General features: G+C 42.0%; 1 protein-coding gene across 6 annotated transcripts in view; it reads right to left on the bottom strand.

The window, feature by feature from the left end:
* SYTL5 (synaptotagmin like 5) overlaps window positions 1-18,138 on the bottom strand; it is a 68,268-nt gene that overhangs the window by 18,399 nt on the left and 31,731 nt on the right. For all 6 annotated transcript variants that reach the window (XM_083498375.1, XM_083498371.1, XM_083498373.1 and 3 more), the window contains exons 3-10: window positions 17,554-17,766; window positions 11,793-11,908; window positions 8,951-9,086; window positions 7,425-7,526; window positions 4,926-5,073; window positions 2,672-2,801; window positions 1,763-1,869; window positions 660-752 (exon numbers count right to left, since the gene is read on the bottom strand). In XM_083498375.1, the coding sequence (XP_083354501.1) occupies window positions 660-752; window positions 1,763-1,869; window positions 2,672-2,801; window positions 4,926-5,073; window positions 7,425-7,526; window positions 8,951-9,086; window positions 11,793-11,908; window positions 17,554-17,766 (1,045 nt within the window). The remainder of the gene's footprint in view (window positions 1-659; window positions 753-1,762; window positions 1,870-2,671; window positions 2,802-4,925; window positions 5,074-7,424; window positions 7,527-8,950; window positions 9,087-11,792; window positions 11,909-17,553; window positions 17,767-18,138) is intronic.

The following is an 18,138-nucleotide window of genomic DNA, read 5'->3' as shown; positions in this document are numbered from 1 at the left end:
GACACAACAGAGAAAGCTGAGCAGATTTTGGATTTAGGCCACAAATCATTATTGATTCGGACATAGTGTTGAGTTGTGGTTCCCACACACACTCCAAAGAATGGTCAGCAGAGGAATAAAGGAAAGGAGAGTAAAACGAATGTACTGAATAGAGAAGAATGAATAGTATATAACATATATCAACCAAGTATATATGTCACAGTAAACCATAGTTTTAAACAAACCATGATTTAATGTGAATGAGTAAACACGGTGGTATGTGCTGCTCTAAAGTTCCTACAGCTCTTCCTCTGCTCCTTCTGTGCTGCAGATCAAACAAGTAAAAAATCTGGCTTGTTGGGTTATCCAAAGCTGGGCTCATGGTTTGTTTTCTGCCACACAAACCCAAGTTTGTTCTTGCTCATAGTTTGTTTGATGGAGACTAGGTTCAGACAACACAACAAGCCAGATTCTGGTTAGTTTTGGCCGTGGTGCAGGAACAGAGGAAGAGCACTGTGGAAACTTTTGAGCAGCATGCACTCGCATTCTATTTGTTCATATTAAACCATAGTTGGTTTTAAGCTATGGTTTAAAGTGACACATGAACTAGGCCATCAACACTACACTGCAGGAAGAAATTGTACAAGGAAAATACATATAAATAGTAATGGAGAACTTACTGTTGATAATCCACTGATCATATTGGTATGTCTCTTTGAGTAGCCAGAGGCCACAATGTCATCAATATCTTCCTCTGTCTCATCCAGGTAACTCTAATGGACAAAGAAAAAAGTATAAGCATGTCCACCTGGCTCTGAAATGTGCTGTTCATCACATACAATGTCTCTAGAACTCATCTCTTGCTGATTCTCAATCGAATGGATATCACTGCAAGAGTAGCATTTGTCTTCTCTCTTATCCCTATCACCCTGTCCCTTCCAGAGAACAGTTGAGCCACAGAGACAGCTGAAACTTGTTCATGAGAAAGTTACAGAATTTCTAGCCTATTTGAGGTAAGATTCCTGTAGTGGGTGGCAGATTTAAACTATGTTTTGCAAATTGTTTAAAAAGTTCCACTAGCATGCATTAATTTTGGGTAATTACATGTCACAGAATGCCATTAGGCAATTACTGCTCTCATTAGCTTCACACTTCCTGATTCTGGATGCCATATCAGTCCAAATTCTCTATATATCATGTCAATCTACCTTCAATTAATATTCCTGCCCTTCCTGTAACTTAGGCTTTCCTGTTCAACAAGTTTATTACTTCTAATGACTACTATAACCACACTTCAGGTATGCAGCTGTTATCCAAAATGCTGAATTGGGGTCCAAACTGAATCTTGTGGTTAGTGCACACCCCCAACTTCAATCCTACCTTTCCAAGGCTGCTTACACCAGAGTATTACCTATGCCTCTGAATACCAGTTGTTGAGGATCATGAACACAAAAGTGCTGTTGTGCTCATGACCTGCTTATGGGCTTCCCATGAGCACCTGGGATGGCCACTGTGAGAACAGGGGGCTACATTAGGTAGGCTTTGGCCTGATCTAGCAGAGCTCTTATATTCTTATTTCTGCTGCTATACATTTAGTCACAGCATGGAGTGTGATACAAGTGAACCATCGGATTCAGTTGAAACCTTTTTTTTAAGCCCTTGTAACATAAAATGCCTGGCGTGCTCAGGTCCATGGGGTCACGAAGAGTCGGACACGACTAAACGACTAAACAACAAAACATAAAATGACATAGTTCTAAACTGTGGCATAATTTTAACTCACCAGCTCCTGGTCCAACGCTTCAGGTACAGATTTACTTCTTAAGCTTAAAGTATCCTCATTGCCTTCTGAGAAGGATACACTGAGATCTCTCTCTGATCTGCTGCGATCTGAAACACAGAAGGGGAAGGAAAAAGCAGATTCTTTGAAAATTATACAGCAAATTCTATTTCAATACCACCCTTGATCCCCCCCCCCCCCGTTCATGGTATACAAACTTCTCTGCAGCTCCCCACAAATGTCAATTTCCTCTCCTCACTCTATTCCAAAGCAAAAGAGAGAGAGTAAAAGGTAAGAACCAGAGCAGTGGGCTAGGACAATAATCCCTCTGGTACATTACAGAAGCTTCATTTCTCCTGTCTTCTGCAGAAGCCAAGCAAAGGAGAGAGAAAAATCAAGCTGCACACAACTGAATACCCAGAATTCTGGCAATTTAGCCATTTTTAAAAAATATATATTTAAAAACGGCCATAAACCAAAGAAGAAATATGGTGAACTATAAGAGGCATAAATAAAAGTATAAAGTAAAATGCAGAGGCAGATGGATCGATCATTCTCCAAATGGAAGCAGTGGAATCCTGGCAAGGATTACAATTTGCAGGTGCTAATGAGAAATAAAACAATGGAAGTACCATTGTACATCTTTTGCCTGCAGATTCAGTCCTTGGGATCTCCAGTTAAAAGGAACAGGCAGCAGGTGACCTCTGCCTGAAGTGCCTCTGCCAGTCAGAAGAGACAATAGTGGGCTAGATGGATAAAATAGTCTAACCTGGAAATGGTTGCCTCTTAGGTTTTAAGCAAAAGTGTGTAGGGGTGGGTGGGGCTTATTCCAAATGAGAATAAATGGAAGGAAAAACAGGAAGGAGAAAACGGTAGCAATGAAGAATGCATTAAAAAAAAGAAAAAGCTTACCAGATGACAAAGATGTCCTAGAAACAGCTATAGAGGGTGTTTCAGATGCTTTCCTGCGATGCTTTTTTGCTAGATCTGCTGGTATACTTTCACTTGCAGGCATAGCAGTGCCTTTTTCTAATCCAGGATCCTTCCCAAAGAGAAGAAACAGAGATATTCCATATACAATGCTATTTAAAAACAAAAAACAAAACAAACAAACCTCTTTATGAAAAAGGCAAGTTCTTTAACCCACTACAACAGTTCTATTTGTTGGCAGTGCCAAAAACTTTATGCTAAACTATATGCTAAAAATGCAAACTTCTCCTACTTTCCATCTGTTTGTTTGCTCTGTATCTGTGAAGTACAGTTAGGCATGACACTGCCTAACCATACTAAGAATCCTGATGAAATAATCTGATTTATCTGAGTGAGCTAATAAATACAAATAAATCTATGTGCCCCAGAAACAGAACATATTGCAAACTATAAAAGTGGCAAAATATATTAAATATAAAAGTGAACACATTAAAGCAAAAACAAGACATTCTGTTAGCAACTGCCATATTTACCATTTTGCTATATGTAATGTAAGCAGAGTTAAATATCAGCCTCTATGGAGAGTCTGCAGGATTTGAGCAGCCAAGAGAAAAAATGCCATCTGCAAAATATTTTTTCCAAATGTTCCCAGTTTCTCCTAAGCTTTTATTATGTCTGCTACAAATATAATGTTTATGCAAACTGATGTCTTCACAACAGCCAGTGTTCCCATCCTGAAAAGCTGAACCAAATTAGTTTTGACCATTCATGGTTAGTAAATGACCAAAAGTTTAATCTTTAGATTTAGTGTCGGTTGTTGTCAAAACCTCCCCACAAATACAGATTCATTCAGTGAACTCAAGTGATTTTCCAAAAAAATTCCAGTGGGTCAAACGCGTCATAGCACTGCCCAGTCACATTGAAATGGGGGACACAGGATCCAATTTTCAAGGCAGGAATGTGTGAGTAAAAGGATCTGAACCCTCACAACAGGCAATTTTCTTCCCACTAGAATTTGAATTAAGATAAGTGACCTGGCTGAGAGAAAATTGGGGAAGAGGGTCTGCAGGGAGGTAAGCCATGGGACAAAAGCCACCAAGTCTCTCCCTGATTTATGTATTTAAGGGGGGGACAGGACATCTGAATGCTACCTTGCAAACCCTGCATTATTGGATCAGTACTCTGTGAATTGTGTTATATTACTGGTGGCTTGTACGAGTCCACTGTTTTATTTGATTTGTTGTGTTGTGTTGTGCTTTATGATGGGCGTAAAGCAGAACAAACATTTTTGTTTCGTTTCTGTTTCAAAAGTCACTGAACTATCCTCATTGTACTGCATTTGGTTCTGGATAGCCTTAGGCAGGACACCTTTTCTCACCTTTGTTTTCTTTCGCTGTGAATGGACTAGTGTCCTAATTCACACTGGTCTTAAAAAACAACTAAGAAAAGAGAGGCTTCAGACATTACTAAAGCGGGGGCATGGCAGAAAGTGCCAATTGCTTGCATTATTTTCAATGTGTTTTTCTGTATTGCCTGAACTTAAATTGGCACATCATCCTCCCAGGGGACTCCAGCCAGCAAAGGTGAATGAATGAATACCTGCTGCCCAAATGAAGTCCGTAGTAGTCTGATCCACAAGTCTAATGTAAAATTTAAGAGATTTGGGTTATTATCCTGTCCTATTAAAGTCAATGTGGGTTTTGCCACTGAGTTTGATAGAAGCCAACATAATGGTTAAATCAACGAAGTGTAGGAGGCAGGTGGTTAAATTTTAACCAGGGAGACCCAAGTTCAAATCCTTGCTCATCCATACAACTTACTGGGTAGCCTTAGGCAGGTCACAAGTCTCTCAACAATCAAGCAAGGGGTTGTGAAAACAACACGGGATAACTCCATGTTCACTCCTTATTAAGATTAGAGACTTGTTCTCATCAGTTCTGACTACGATGGAGAGGTCACATGCTTGAATGCTCCTCCGTTTATAAGACACCAGCACACAGAAACTTAGCATGTCAGGGAGAAAGCTAGTTTAGATTCCTTCTCCCAAATACCTGGTTTTCTATGGGCAGGGAATTTCTGTATACAAAAAGAGCCCTGACCAGAAAACATTTAGAAGGAGCATAGATTTGAGTTTTGCCTGAATGAAAACGTGATTCATGTTTCAACTGTCTCTATTTTAAACCTCTTTGGAGGCAGTAAAGTCTAAAGAGAACAATTTGGGAATTAGTCAACTTACTCTGCCATAATCTACAGTCATGCTGCGTGTGCTCAGTGCTGGTGACCTTGGATGGACTGGAGTAGAAGAATTGCTTCGGTTTGCGGCACAAACTGCTCCTTTCAGCCCAGCAGGCAGTTCCTCCATATTGAGAGAATAGGTGCTCACCCTAAGGAAACAGTGCCAAAAATCTATCCTCTTAGGACAGCTAATACTGCATCAGAAAGACACACTATTTCATAACATAAAGGGTGAGCTTCAGATCTTCCACAAAGAACTCAACTCTGAAATCAGAAGTGCACTCAATGGCAATAATGTAAGTAGCATTCAGGAACTGAGTTTGCACAAGGTAATTTCAGTTTACCATCTCTTCAGCTTCATCCCACATGCCTCTTAGCAGATCCAGTTAGGCCTTTCAGACATTATAAAGAACAAACCCACTGAAATTGCTACCCAGCCATGTAATGTTACCTGTCACACCCCCATAAACTGAATTCATCATTCATCACCTTTCTTAAACCGTCGTTCTTTGGCTTCTAGTCAGTATTTTTTTTCCCAGAGAAGAAACACTCCAGGGCCAATTAAGCACCTAATCTTTAGTTTATAAAGGAGATAGTAGTTTCAGGCTTCACAAAATTGGCTCAGAGCATCTCTGTGTTTAACAGAGTCACACAATGACATTCCAATTATTTAGTTAAATATTGGAACTCATATATGCTCTGCCTTCCTGGAGGAAGATGTTTCTGTTTCTCTGCTGCTTTGCTGTTGTTTCTCTTCTGTTTTCCCCCCACCAGCATTTTATTCCCATTTTTGCAGAAAAATCTCAGGGTGAGACTGGTTGCTCTCACCCATAGAAAGAAATGTATTGTGCATGGGTAGGCAAACTAAGGCCCGGAGGCCGGATCTGGCCCAATCGCCTTCTAAATCCGGCCTGCGGACGGTCCGGGAATCAGCGTGTTTTTACACGAGTAGAATGTGTGCTTTTATTTAAAATGCATCTCTGGGTTATTTGTGGGGCATAGGAATATAGTCCGGCACCCCACAAGGTCTGAGAGACAGTGGACCGGCCCCCTGCTGAAAAAGTTTGCTGATCCCTGGTATTGCGTATGTCACAAGTAGGGGAATGTAAGTGGCCTCCTGTTCCCTGTTCCCTTCTGTTTGGAACAGAAGACCCCAGGCGAAAGAGGCACTTGAACTTTTGCCCCCATCAGCTGTTTTTACAACTGACAATTAGCTCTGTGCATGTGGATCTGGAGTGGAGAAGAGGCCCACGGAAGAAGTGTTAAGCACCCTTGTCCTTCCTCCTTCATAGCTTCTCTGCTCCAAAAGCCTGCTCCATAATTGCTCTTCCTAGGGGGAAAGCAGCTATTGCATTTTTGTCACACACAATCTATCTGCAACATGCAGTTCTACTCTTTTGGACACTTGGAGTTAGTTACAGCTGATAAACAGGCCTTCAATGGAACATGCCCATGGTGCAGCAGTCTGGCATGTTGGCCACATGGTGTGGCATGATGGTTCTGACATTGTTCAATGCTCCAGGGACACTTGCCATTCCACAGACATTTGAGATTTCACCACACTGTTCAGCTGCTCTAAATACCTCCATCTGTCTGCCCTGTCTGCTCAAGAGCAGCAGTGCTCCAATTTGCCTTATTTGTCTCAAGCTGTTGATTCCTGACCTGAACTGCATTCCAATGCTTCGCCAATTTGATTTTTGTGACATTTCAAAACACGCACATCTCAGAACACTACTATCCTTCCATTCAATAATACTAAGGTTTGAGAAAGCCAGTATATTTTCAAAATTCAGCAATGGGAATTTTAAATTTGGTATTCATCAAGGAATCCATCCTCATTTGCCAGGAAATTGAATAAAAAGCTGTATAATAGAATAACTTTACTTTTAAATGCAACTGACATTTTAACTTAAAAACACATCACTTCACTGTCTAAGCAACCTTTCTGCTATTTTTTGTAATTCCATTCATGTACTAGAAATGACACCCAAATTACATTTTTGCTTGGCTGATTATGCCATATCACATTCTAATTTACTGCTGTGAACAACCATCAACTCCCCCACCTACCCCATAAAGACTTCTTAAGGAAGTAGTGAGATAGCAAACAGGATCATTTACAATGACAGCTTGTATTCTTTAGTGCCATGTTCTTCAAACTTGGGTCCCCAGATGTTGTTCTACTACAACTCCCATCATCCTTGGCTGCTGGCTGAGCTGGCTGGGGATGATGAGTGCAGCCGATTGACTACTAGGGCTCAGTACCAGCTCCCCCTCTAACCACCAGCAAACAAAATTGACACAAGATCACACCTTGCTTTACAACTTGCCAGAAAAATGTGTGCATGTAGAAAATGAGCATCAGAGAACCTTAAGTCAGAGTGGTTTCAGCAAAAAGAAGAAGAAAGAAGGACTACAGTAATTTCAATATCTGTATCAGTTTCTGAAGCCAGTGGAGAAATTAAGTTCAACCGTACAAAGGTCATACCATTTCTCTTACCTATCAGCACTATTTATACTCTGGACATCAACATCTGAGCTGGTGCTTCTTCCATCTTCTGCCTTCATAACTGCGATTTCTCCTTTAGCCTTGAATAAAGCTCTGTTCAATAGAAAGGTCAAGGCAACCAGGGAGACATCAATCAAAATACAGGACCCATATAGCAATTATACATAAATTTTCCTTTTTTCTGTTTAAAATGCTCATGAGAACTGTACACCATGGTATATTTTCATGTAAGCTTGTTGCATTATGTTTCACATCAAGATTCAAAAGCAACAAGTTTAGATATTGTGACAAAGGTGTGTGTTTATGAAAGAATATCTAAAGTGTAGCATTGTGCGATTTTCTGATACAATAGAGATAACATGAAAGACAAGTAATTTTTCTAAAGTGTTGCAATTCTTCAAAAAGTATTGCATCTTTTAATATTTACACTCTACTGGGCTTGGCCTTTATCCCCAAAAGCAGAACCTCGGGAATTTGTGTGCTTCAACTGTACAAAACTAAGAAGGAAACAGCAGTTATTACCCTGTGTCTTGCATTATGTTTTGGCTTTGAGAAGGGACTGTAAGGGTTCCCATTCACTCATAAAAATATTTATATATATCAGACCTGTTAAATATTAAGGCCTTTCCATTTTTATTTTTATTTTGCAATAAACACTACATGGTGCAAAGAGACACTCACACACAACCCAAATTTGCACCGTCTGTTTCTTGTGCCAGTGCCCCATTTGCTGTTGCACACATTTCTTAGCAGTAGCAGAAAAGAAGGCAAGTGGATGCAGTGTTGTCATTAGGACATGACTGGATCTTCAATATTTTAAGGACATAAGAAGAACCCTGCTGCATCAGGCTAAGGGCCTATCTAGTTCAGCATCCTGTCTCCCACAGTGACCGACCAAATGCCCCTGGGAAGCCAAGAAGCAGGACACAGTTCCCTAGCAACCAGCATTCAGAGTTATGCTACCTCTGAACAAGGATCTGGCATACAGCCATCTTGAATCTCTCTAAGTTCCTTTAAGCTAGAGGCCACCACTGTAGCTCATGGCAGTGTACCCCTCAAATTTACCACACACTGTGTGAAGAAGTACTTCCATTGGGTGGTTATCAATTTCCTGTCAATTAGTTTCACGGACTAACCCCAAGTTCTGTTATTTTGAGGAAGAGGGGGAAGCCCCTTTTACGATGCATAGCAAACACCACCTTGTGGTTCTAGTCAGGAAGATGGAATAAACATTTTGTCTGAACGCCAAGAAAGTTATCTGAGGAAGCCAGAAACACCACACAAAAGGCAGCCCCTCCATAGGCTGCTTCAAAATCTCTTATCAAAGGAGAATCCAGTTAGGAACCACACATCCTTTAAATGTTTCAAATATAAATGAAGCAAACAAAAAATCCTTGCTGGAAGAAAAAGGTCTCAATCATTGGGTCCAAATGATGGAATGCTCTGGAGTGAATCTAAACAGAAATCCACTAAACAGAAATCCACTTCAGCATTCAGATTATAAACTGTTGCCTTACCCAATATTTCTGTGCCCACTGAAGACTGACTTTGCCCCACTTGAAAAGGAAGCAAGCACATCTTGCTTTGAAGTCTCCTCTGAACTCTCTGGAGACTGATCTTTGAGTTTTCCTCCTGTAGCTTCAGAGGAAGGATCTTAAAAAGAAAAAAGGCACTTTAAAAATAATAAAGGGGATCAAAAGCAAGTTTCCCAGTGATTTGACAAGAATTTTAAACCAGCTGTCCGAAGTGCAACACCAACACACCATTCATTTGAACATGGTCTCCAAGTACAGAAGCATCCACAACTGAAGAACGTAAGAGCATATGGATAAGGCCAATGGCCCATAAATCCAGAGTTTTGTTCTCACTCACTGACTACTTCCCTATCTTCTAATCTTTTTTTATCTCACCACTTTGTTTCAAACAAAGTGCCCATGCAACTAACATGAGCAAATAACGAGAGGGGTGGTAGAAATCACACAGCAGGAAGGAAAACACAAACAGGAATAGCAGATTTTTTAAAAAAAATTGACATGAACAAGAGAACCAGAGAACAAGAGAACTTAAAAGAAGAAGAAGAAACTGGTCACAGAATCAGTAGGTCACAGAAGGTACTTCAGAGGTCGTCCAGTTCAACCTCCTGCTAATGTAGATGCTACCACATCTCTGATAGGTAGTAAGGGAAAGGGACCCCTGACCATTAGGTCCAGTCGTGACCGACTCTGGGGTTGCAGCGCTCATCTCGCTTTATTGGCTGAGGGAGCCGGCGTACAGCTTCCAGGTCATGTGGCCAGCATGACTAAGCTACTTCTGGCGAACCAGAGCAGCGCACGGAAATGCCGTTTACCTTCCCGCCAGAGCGGTACCTATTTATCTACTTGCACTTTGATGTGCTTTCGAACTGCTAGGTTGGCAAGAGCAGGGACCGAGCAACGGGAGCTCACCCCATCGCAGGGATTCAAACTGCCAACCTTCTGATCAGCAAGTCCTAGTCTCTGTGGTTTAACCCACAACGCCACCCGCGTCCCTCTGATAGGTAGTAAGTACCGTATTTTTCGCCCCATAAGACGCACCGGCTCATAAGACGCACCTAGATTTTAGGGGGGGAAATAAAGGAAAAAAATTTTATTTTCCCCCCAGGTGCGCTGCGCTACACCAGGAGCTTGGGGCGTGCGGAGCTCAGCGCGCCCCAAGCTTCTGCGTGCCGGCAAGGTCTCCGCTAGCGTGGGAGAGCCGGGCACCTCTCCCAGGGCTAGCGGACCCCTGCGCTAATCCAGAAGCTTGGGGCGTGCTGAGGTCAGCGCGCCCCAAGCTTCTGCATGCCGGCAAGCAGTCCGCTGCCGCCCCAAGCCTCCCGCACCCGGCAGGAGGTCCCGCCGGGTGCACGAGGCTTGGGGCGGCAGTGGACTGCTTGCCGGCATGCAGAAGCTTGGGGCGCGCTGACCTCAGCACGCCCCAAGCTTCTAGGTGCGCGCAAGCAGTCCGCTGCCGCCCCAAGCCTTGCGCACCCGGCGGGACCTCCTGCCGGGTGCCGGAGGCTTGGGGCGGCAGCGGACTGCTTGCCGGCATGCAGAAGCTTGGGGCGCGCTGACCTCAGCACGCCCCAAGCTTCTAGGTGCGCGCAAGCAGTCCGCTGCCGCCCCAAGCCTCGCGCACCCGGTGGGACCTCCTGCCGGGTGCGCGAGGCTTGCAGACACTGGCACGAAGCAGGGGGAGCCCTCCAGAGGGCTCCCCGTGCTTCGGGCGACAGGCTGCCGCCCCAGGCCTCGCGCATCCAGTGGGACCTCCTGCCGGGCGCGCGAGGCTTGCAGGCATTCGCCCTATAAGACGCACCCCGATTTCCCCTTCATTTTTGGAGGGGAAAAAGTGCGTCTTATGGGGCGAAAAATACGGTATGCCTTAAAGGTTTTCTTAGAATCAAGCAGTATATACAGTTTGTTAAATAAATAACTTCTACTAGGGGAATTCAATATACCCTAGTAGACATATTACCAAGATTTTAGACATTCAAAAAATAGAAAGCATTACACTCATTACAAAGCTGAACACACACACACACACACACCTTGCAACAACTGTGTTTTCTATAGAACAGAACTACGAGAATTGCAACTGTTCAGACTAGAGTGTATTACACACCTAGCAGGGCCACCAGCATGCATTATGACAATCCCATCTTGTATCATTCATAATGTATGCATGCAGAATTAGCTGCATTACACCTCTATGCCAGCTTTCACCAACCTAGTGCCCTCCAGCTGTCTAGTTGTAGTTCAAAAAAGCTGGGAAATAACAGGCAGGTGAAAGCTGTCCAATGGCATGATAATCCTCCTTACAGTATTATACATAGTTCAGTGTATAAAGGAAAGCTCTTGAGAACTCTGAGTCTGAATACTATAATGAGCTGGAGGCAAGATTCTCTGCTACAAGAGGAAATCCTGTGCTTGCACATGGAACCCATGTGCACAGGCATGAAAAGGAAAAACCCCTGCAAGTGTGGCATATGATGAGAGGGTCTATACTTTGCTGTAAGCCATGGCAGCAATCCTGAGCCCAGATGCACACAACTCACTGGTTTCAGTAGGACAGGATTGTGGCATATAAATATTTTTGACTGAGTAGTGTGGGAGTCTTTTATGTTCTAGTGCTGCTAAAACAAAGTAGGTGTGGGCCAGAGTAGTCTCTTGGATAAGGGACCAAGGGGTTTCCATTGTATTAAAAAAAGTTTCAATACTAAAAAGGCGTCAGCAAGCACCAGCTCATTATGCAGCACTAAGACTATAACCATCAATTAGGGGAACAACAAGGCTTTAGCTGTACATAGGAAGCACAAACACATTTCCCTCCTGTTATTTTTACCTGGGGCTTTGCGTTGGATAGACCTTCTAACGACGTCACTTCCAAGGAGAGTGGATTGTTTGAAGCGCTTTGCTCTCTCTTCAAAAAACCATTCACCTGTAACTATCCTAAGCTGCCTGAAAGAGAAGAGAAAGGAAAATGGCACAATCTGATCCAATCAATGTAAACAAGTACTCTGATTAACTCCATCCACTCAAGAAATATACATTGCTTTAGAAAACATTAGCAGAAAATTAAATAAGGAGCTGGGCCTGCATGATAAGGTCAGACAAGGGTAACATCTCAAAGTATATTTAGCCGAACATTTAGAAATCTATTGGCTAGAAAACAGGCAGAGGAACCAGAATTAGAGCTCATATTTAATCTCCTTTTAATAATGTATACACATTTCCACAACATGTGATCCCTTATAGATAAATGATGAACTAAAAAAGAAGAAGGAAAAGCACAAAAAGAGCCAAGTTAACAAAACGCAAACCTAAGAGAACAGTTCAGTTTTATATAGGCTAGGCATCTAGGTGTTAAGTTCCAGCCAAGCAAAATTTTAAAGGCTCATTCTCTGGCTGTTGCCAATAAGGATTTGTATAGCATTATTGTTCACAGTCTGTTCCATGCCTCTTCTTCAGTTTCTAAGTCCCAATTCAGTTCCCACCACCTTCTCAAATTTTGTTGAGGACAGAATTAAACCTCTATGAAGATTTATACAAATATGACATTAGACCTTGCCACAGCCACCACTGTGCTTGTCTTCTTCCTCTAGGCCCAATCCACACAACCTCCCAGAAGGCATGGGCAAGGCAATTTGGAGGATGCTGCAATCTTCTGACTCTAGTCATTGTTTGCATGCTCAGAGAGGACAGGTGAACATGATTTATCAGCAAGGACAAGTCGCAGTGACAGGGCTGGAAGTGGAGTCCCTACATGTGTGGGGGCCTCAGCAGTTGCCCAATGATACAATCTCTAACACCAATTCTGTCTGGCAGGGAGCATTGTTGTTCAGTTCCAGGATTGAATGATATTAGTCACAGGTACTGCATTAATTTAAAACAAAAGATATACACAAATAGGTTCAAAAGTCAAGGGTATTGCCCTGCCTAGGGAAGGTTAAGCTAACAGAGAATAAAAACAAGCCCTTTGATATCAAGATAGACACAGGTAGAATACAAGAAGCTACGGTATTCTGAAAACTGTTCTTACTACCCTTTGAACGTTTCCATTTCCTTCTGCTTACTTTTGTTCTGCAAAGAAACCTTTTCAGTTGAACCACAGAGCAGTGTTCCGAAACTTCAATTCCCTTTGATAACCAATGTTTAGACACCTGAGTAAAGTTGCTAACAAACGATCTTATCAAAACTATTAATCTCCAGGATGTTGATTGTCCTGGGAATGTAGCAGCCTTTGTAGTCCAACCATAACAGACTAGCAGCCAGGAGATCAGGTGTGCTCAGGTTTCATTCTGGATACGAGGCATTTTCAGGTATAACTGCTGCCCGTTCTGCACAAGCAAATGGCAAGCAAACTGTTCTATTAGGCAGCTTCCATGACACCTTGGCAAATGTTGTCAGGATGGAGTTTTTGCTTCAGGGTACAGTCAGTGCCTTATTCTGAACTATGTAAGGCACAGAAACGCAAACCTTTTAAAAAGCAGTCCTCATTTCACAACTCCTACACAGCTTTTCAAGGCACCTCTTCAACTGAAAACCTGCTTTTCTTTTGTTTTTCCTCTATGAGAGCACAATCCCACTCAGAATGGGTTCAACATACACAAGAAACTAGAAGAGGTTTGCAGTTTCAAGGTATGCTCAGGTCCATCACTTTTAGTAAGGGCCCAAGCTACAATTCATTCACCAGCTGTAGACACTACTGAACAAAGATAGTTCCATTCCCGAGTGCTGCCCCGGGGAGCAAAAATAAAGTCTCTTTATCCTTTGAAAAGGGACCCCCTCCCCACTCGGTGCCCTTACTAGAGACTCTTATATAGGACAAATAAAGGAGCACTTCATCTCATTTCCCGAAACTTCTATGAGATCTAATAATGGTACTCAACCAGAGGGAGAAGGGGACCTTTTGCAAAGGTGTCATCACTCTTCCCTCTGCTTATGATATCAAAAGAAACCTCTTTGCTTTCATGGATTGACCAAGAGGCTGAAACCTTTGCTCTCATGTGGTGCTCAACTGTGCTACCTATATTATTCTTTGATTAATAACTTGCAGAATCCAGGATGTCCATGAACATCATAACAACTTAACACTGCAGAGAAAGAGAAATGTTTGAGCTGTGAAAACTAGAATTACACAATCTATATAGCTGCATTCTGAATCATCATTGCTCCATTCCAATCTACTGCCTGAAACCTTATTTATGTCTTACAGTCTTATTGAATGTGGCAACTGTCTGGTATAATTAGCACTCTCTACCAAATAGAGAGAGGCATTCGACTAGAATAGAACCCAAATTTTAATTTGTTTGCAAGCACACAAACCTCCACCCACATTTTAGGCTGCTCCTTTATATTGATGGCAACTCAGGCTGACTGTTCCACTCACTGTCTTCTGTTGGTCTAGAAAATTTACTCAACTTGCTAAAACTGTAGAATAAATGCAAATGTTGAGGTACTCTAACTTCAGTAATAATGTGAATGTATTAGATATGAAATACTTAGTGGTCACCTGTCCTATCCACTTACAATTGCTTTGTGCCAACTAAACGACAGCAGACCTCTGTGTGTTTTAATACTGGAGCTGCCCAATCATGTACACGCAGAAGGTTTATACTGAGCATCAAAGGGCTCTCAAAGATAGACCTTTGCAAGGTTACCTCCCTACAGTCTCTCCCTCAAATGAACTGGAAAAAATACTGTGCATTTGGGGGTGGGGAGGCTGAAGGATATCCAAGGCTTTTTAACTGGATCTAATTTCTATGTAATTGTGTTAAATCTGGACTTAGAATTCACCGATCTACCAGCACCATTCATATGGCATCCTAACTAGATGTGTGTTCATCACTCCTGAGTGCTGAGGAACTTACAACTTTCTCAGTGATAAGAACAGTGATGACAGGCACCTATACCTGAGATATGATTGGCTTATAAATTGGGGAAAGGCCATAGCTTGAGAAACTGCTTTACATGCAGAAAGCCTCAAGTTTAATCCCAATCTGTCTGAAATCCTGGAGAGCCACTGTCTGTCAGTGTAGACAACACTGAGCTAGATGGATCCATGGTTTGATTCAGTGTGAGGTCGCTTCCCATGTTCCCCCTGCAGTGCATTGCCGAGGAGAGTGTGACATATACTTTAGAACCCACTCAGGTCATACAGAGGAGCAGTAAAGGTCCAATTTGGTCCCTAGAATATGCTGCAGATCTTTGGCAAAGTGCTGAGATTCTGATAGTTAGGAGCAATACAGAAAATGTTCCTCTAAAGCTAGAAACTTACATTTGAAAACTACTGTTACTGAATGCAGGACACTTCATGAATAGAGTTTTAAGAGCGTATACCTATACAACTCCGACATAAGCGGTTTAATTGAAGCTGTGTTTAGGTCTTTATGCTACATTTCACAATCGCCATGCAACTCAGTTAACTTAAAAACAAAACCCTGCGCTTTGCCCTTCACCAGCTAAAATGAAATTATGTGCTGGAAGTGGGAAAGCATTCTAGAAGGACAAGTGCTTATTTTAAATTTTTCATGCATGCAAAGTACAATGGAGACCTGTTCCTTAAGAAAAACTCAGTATTTTCTCTTTCATCTTTCCCTCTTCTGTTAAAAGATGCTTGGGATTCTCCCCACCCCAAACCCATTATTTTGCATTTAATTCCCAGCCTACATTGCTTAGTAAAGTGCTTTGTGATATAATTCTACTGCTGCATGCTCTGAAATTCAGGGAGCTCTTTATTCTCAAGAGCTGCCTAACAAGCAGCTCAATTTGTTCATCACACTCATGTAATTTGTGCTGAATTTGCTTTGATCTTTTTCCATGGTCCTGGGCAGCCATTATGCTCTTCTACAAGAGATACCTCCCTGATTGCTACCATGGCCTACAGCAGGGCCACAATGTCCTTAAAAATGCTAGTTTCCTTAAGCCAATATTTACCAACAATCCTCTCTTCATCTTTCCATGGTGATATTAGGCACAAAAAGGCACTTCCACATGCAAACTATTAAGGAAGCACGAGCTAACCTTTAAAGCAATAATAAGGACCCGGGAGACAAAGACTCACTGCTTCCCCTTGGAGCAATTGCAATCTCTCAGTCTAACCTACCCCATGAGTTGTTGTGAGGATAAAATGAGTATGGGGAGGGCCATGTACAACACCTTGAGTTCCCTGGAAGGAAGGTGGGATTTAAATGTAATAAAAAGCAATAAATAAATAAAACACCTTTTATTAAGTATGCATGATGACATCATTGGATAGCACAGCAGACAGCAAATATCGCTAACTGGTGAAAGGATGTCACTAATTAAAGCATCTGTGAGACACATCAGCACTATCCTGAGCTGCTAGCTTACAAAAGTAGAAATCTTGCACAGGGGCCCAGAGTGCTAGTTAGCAAGTTATGTTACATGTACCTATGGGTAATTGTAGGTGTGGCTAAGATAATATACATATACATAATTGCATATTTTATCTTTATGAACACTGTTTTTATTGTGTTATGCGAGCTGGTCTTTGATCGTAATAAATTATCTATCTATCAGGCAGTGGGCCCTTAACCTCATTGCTGGAGGCCCTTCTCCAGGTACCCCAACCCTCAGAGGTGAAGAAAGTGGCAACCAGGAAGGGGCCCCTCTTGGCTATAACTCCTTGTCTAGGGAGGCTGCCATTGCTCCTTGTTGGTACTAGCTGAATACCTTTCGATGAAATAAAATATAAATTGCTGTCTATGAATATTTGAATAAATAAACACTTTTACCAGGCCTTTAAAATTGTTGGTTGTTTTTAGGAATGCAAACAACCATGGTTACTTTAATGCTTTTACAGTCTTTTTTTACTGTCTAATCTTTAATTTATTACTTATGAGGCACATCACCTTAACATGTATGAGAAACAAGAGTACCACATGAAATAGATAAATACATACATTTTATGTGTTTACTTGTCTGTTAGATGTCCTAGAAGACGGAATATCCCAGGGCAGAATAAGTACTTTAAAATAAAATAAATAGGTACTATTGGTACTAGCTTTAATGGCACTAGCTCTGGAGAAAATCAAGGGATGTAACTGTTGCCTTAAATTCACTTCCTGTTGAAAAGGTCTCAGCATTGGTATTGCTGATAGAGACTTGGATCAAGACATGGAGAAACACTTCAAGACCTTGCTGCAATTAAGTTTTGAAATTAATTTTTATAACATTTGAGCTGTGGAAACTATCTGTAAGTATGACGTTCCCCCTAGCAGAGTGGCAGAATAAGTCCAATGCACAAAACAAACATACACACTACACTTTAGTGCAGGGGTGGGGAACTCCCATCAGCCCCAGTCAACATGGTTAATGACAATGGGAATTAAAATCCAGAAACATCTGAAACAACAACAATAGCTGGAGAGGGTGGGTTCAAGTGAAGATACTAGCAGGAGACAACCCTCATTCAGCAGGAGATGCTTTAAGCATCTCTCTAGCTCAAATTAGGATCACACATGCCTTTATCAGCCCAGCCCCTCCATCACCTGGATGTTCATACTGCTTGTCAAAGGCATCGTAACTGGAGATCAGAAAATGTGAGTTGACATCCAAGTGTGTCCAAGAACAAAACTTACGCAATCTTATCGCACACTGTGCATTTCCAGTTGCCACCAATTCCCACAATACGACATTTGTTGCAAACTCTGAGTCCACATGCTTGGCAGAGATCCCCTCTATCAAAGATTAGGCCCAAATTCTTTCGACACCGAATGCAGACCCTGCCATCGTCTTCCTGGTAACGCCGTCCACCTTTCTTTTTGGCTTCCAGTAACTCATTCTTCAGTTTTCTGGAAAGAAACACAACAAACTGAAGTTAAGAAAAGTGGCTTGAAGTATTCACTGCTTTATAAAAACCTAAATTCTAGTGGCTTGTATGTGTGACAGAGCCATCAAAATATTTTTTGATTACAACTTTGGAATTATTTAGGGCACTGCTTTCCAAACTTTTCATGTTGGTGATACAATTTTTAGATATGCATCATTTCACAACACAGTAATTTAGTTTTACTAGCAAACCGGAGATTAAATTAACCCCTTTCCAGTCCTGGGAGGAGTGCGGGGAACATTTGCACGACACATCGACACACTGCAGCCGACACAGTAACATGTCACAACACAAAGTTTGGAAAGCTCTGGTTCAGGAGTTTTGTTGACGGAGG

The sequence above is a fragment of the Podarcis liolepis genome, assembly GCF_965112155.1.
Source record: "Podarcis liolepis genome assembly, chromosome: 4".
Classification (NCBI taxonomy): Eukaryota; Metazoa; Chordata; class Lepidosauria; order Squamata; family Lacertidae; genus Podarcis; species Podarcis liolepis.
Note: the sequence above shows the minus strand (reverse complement) of the source record. Positions and strands in the feature narration are given on the sequence as shown.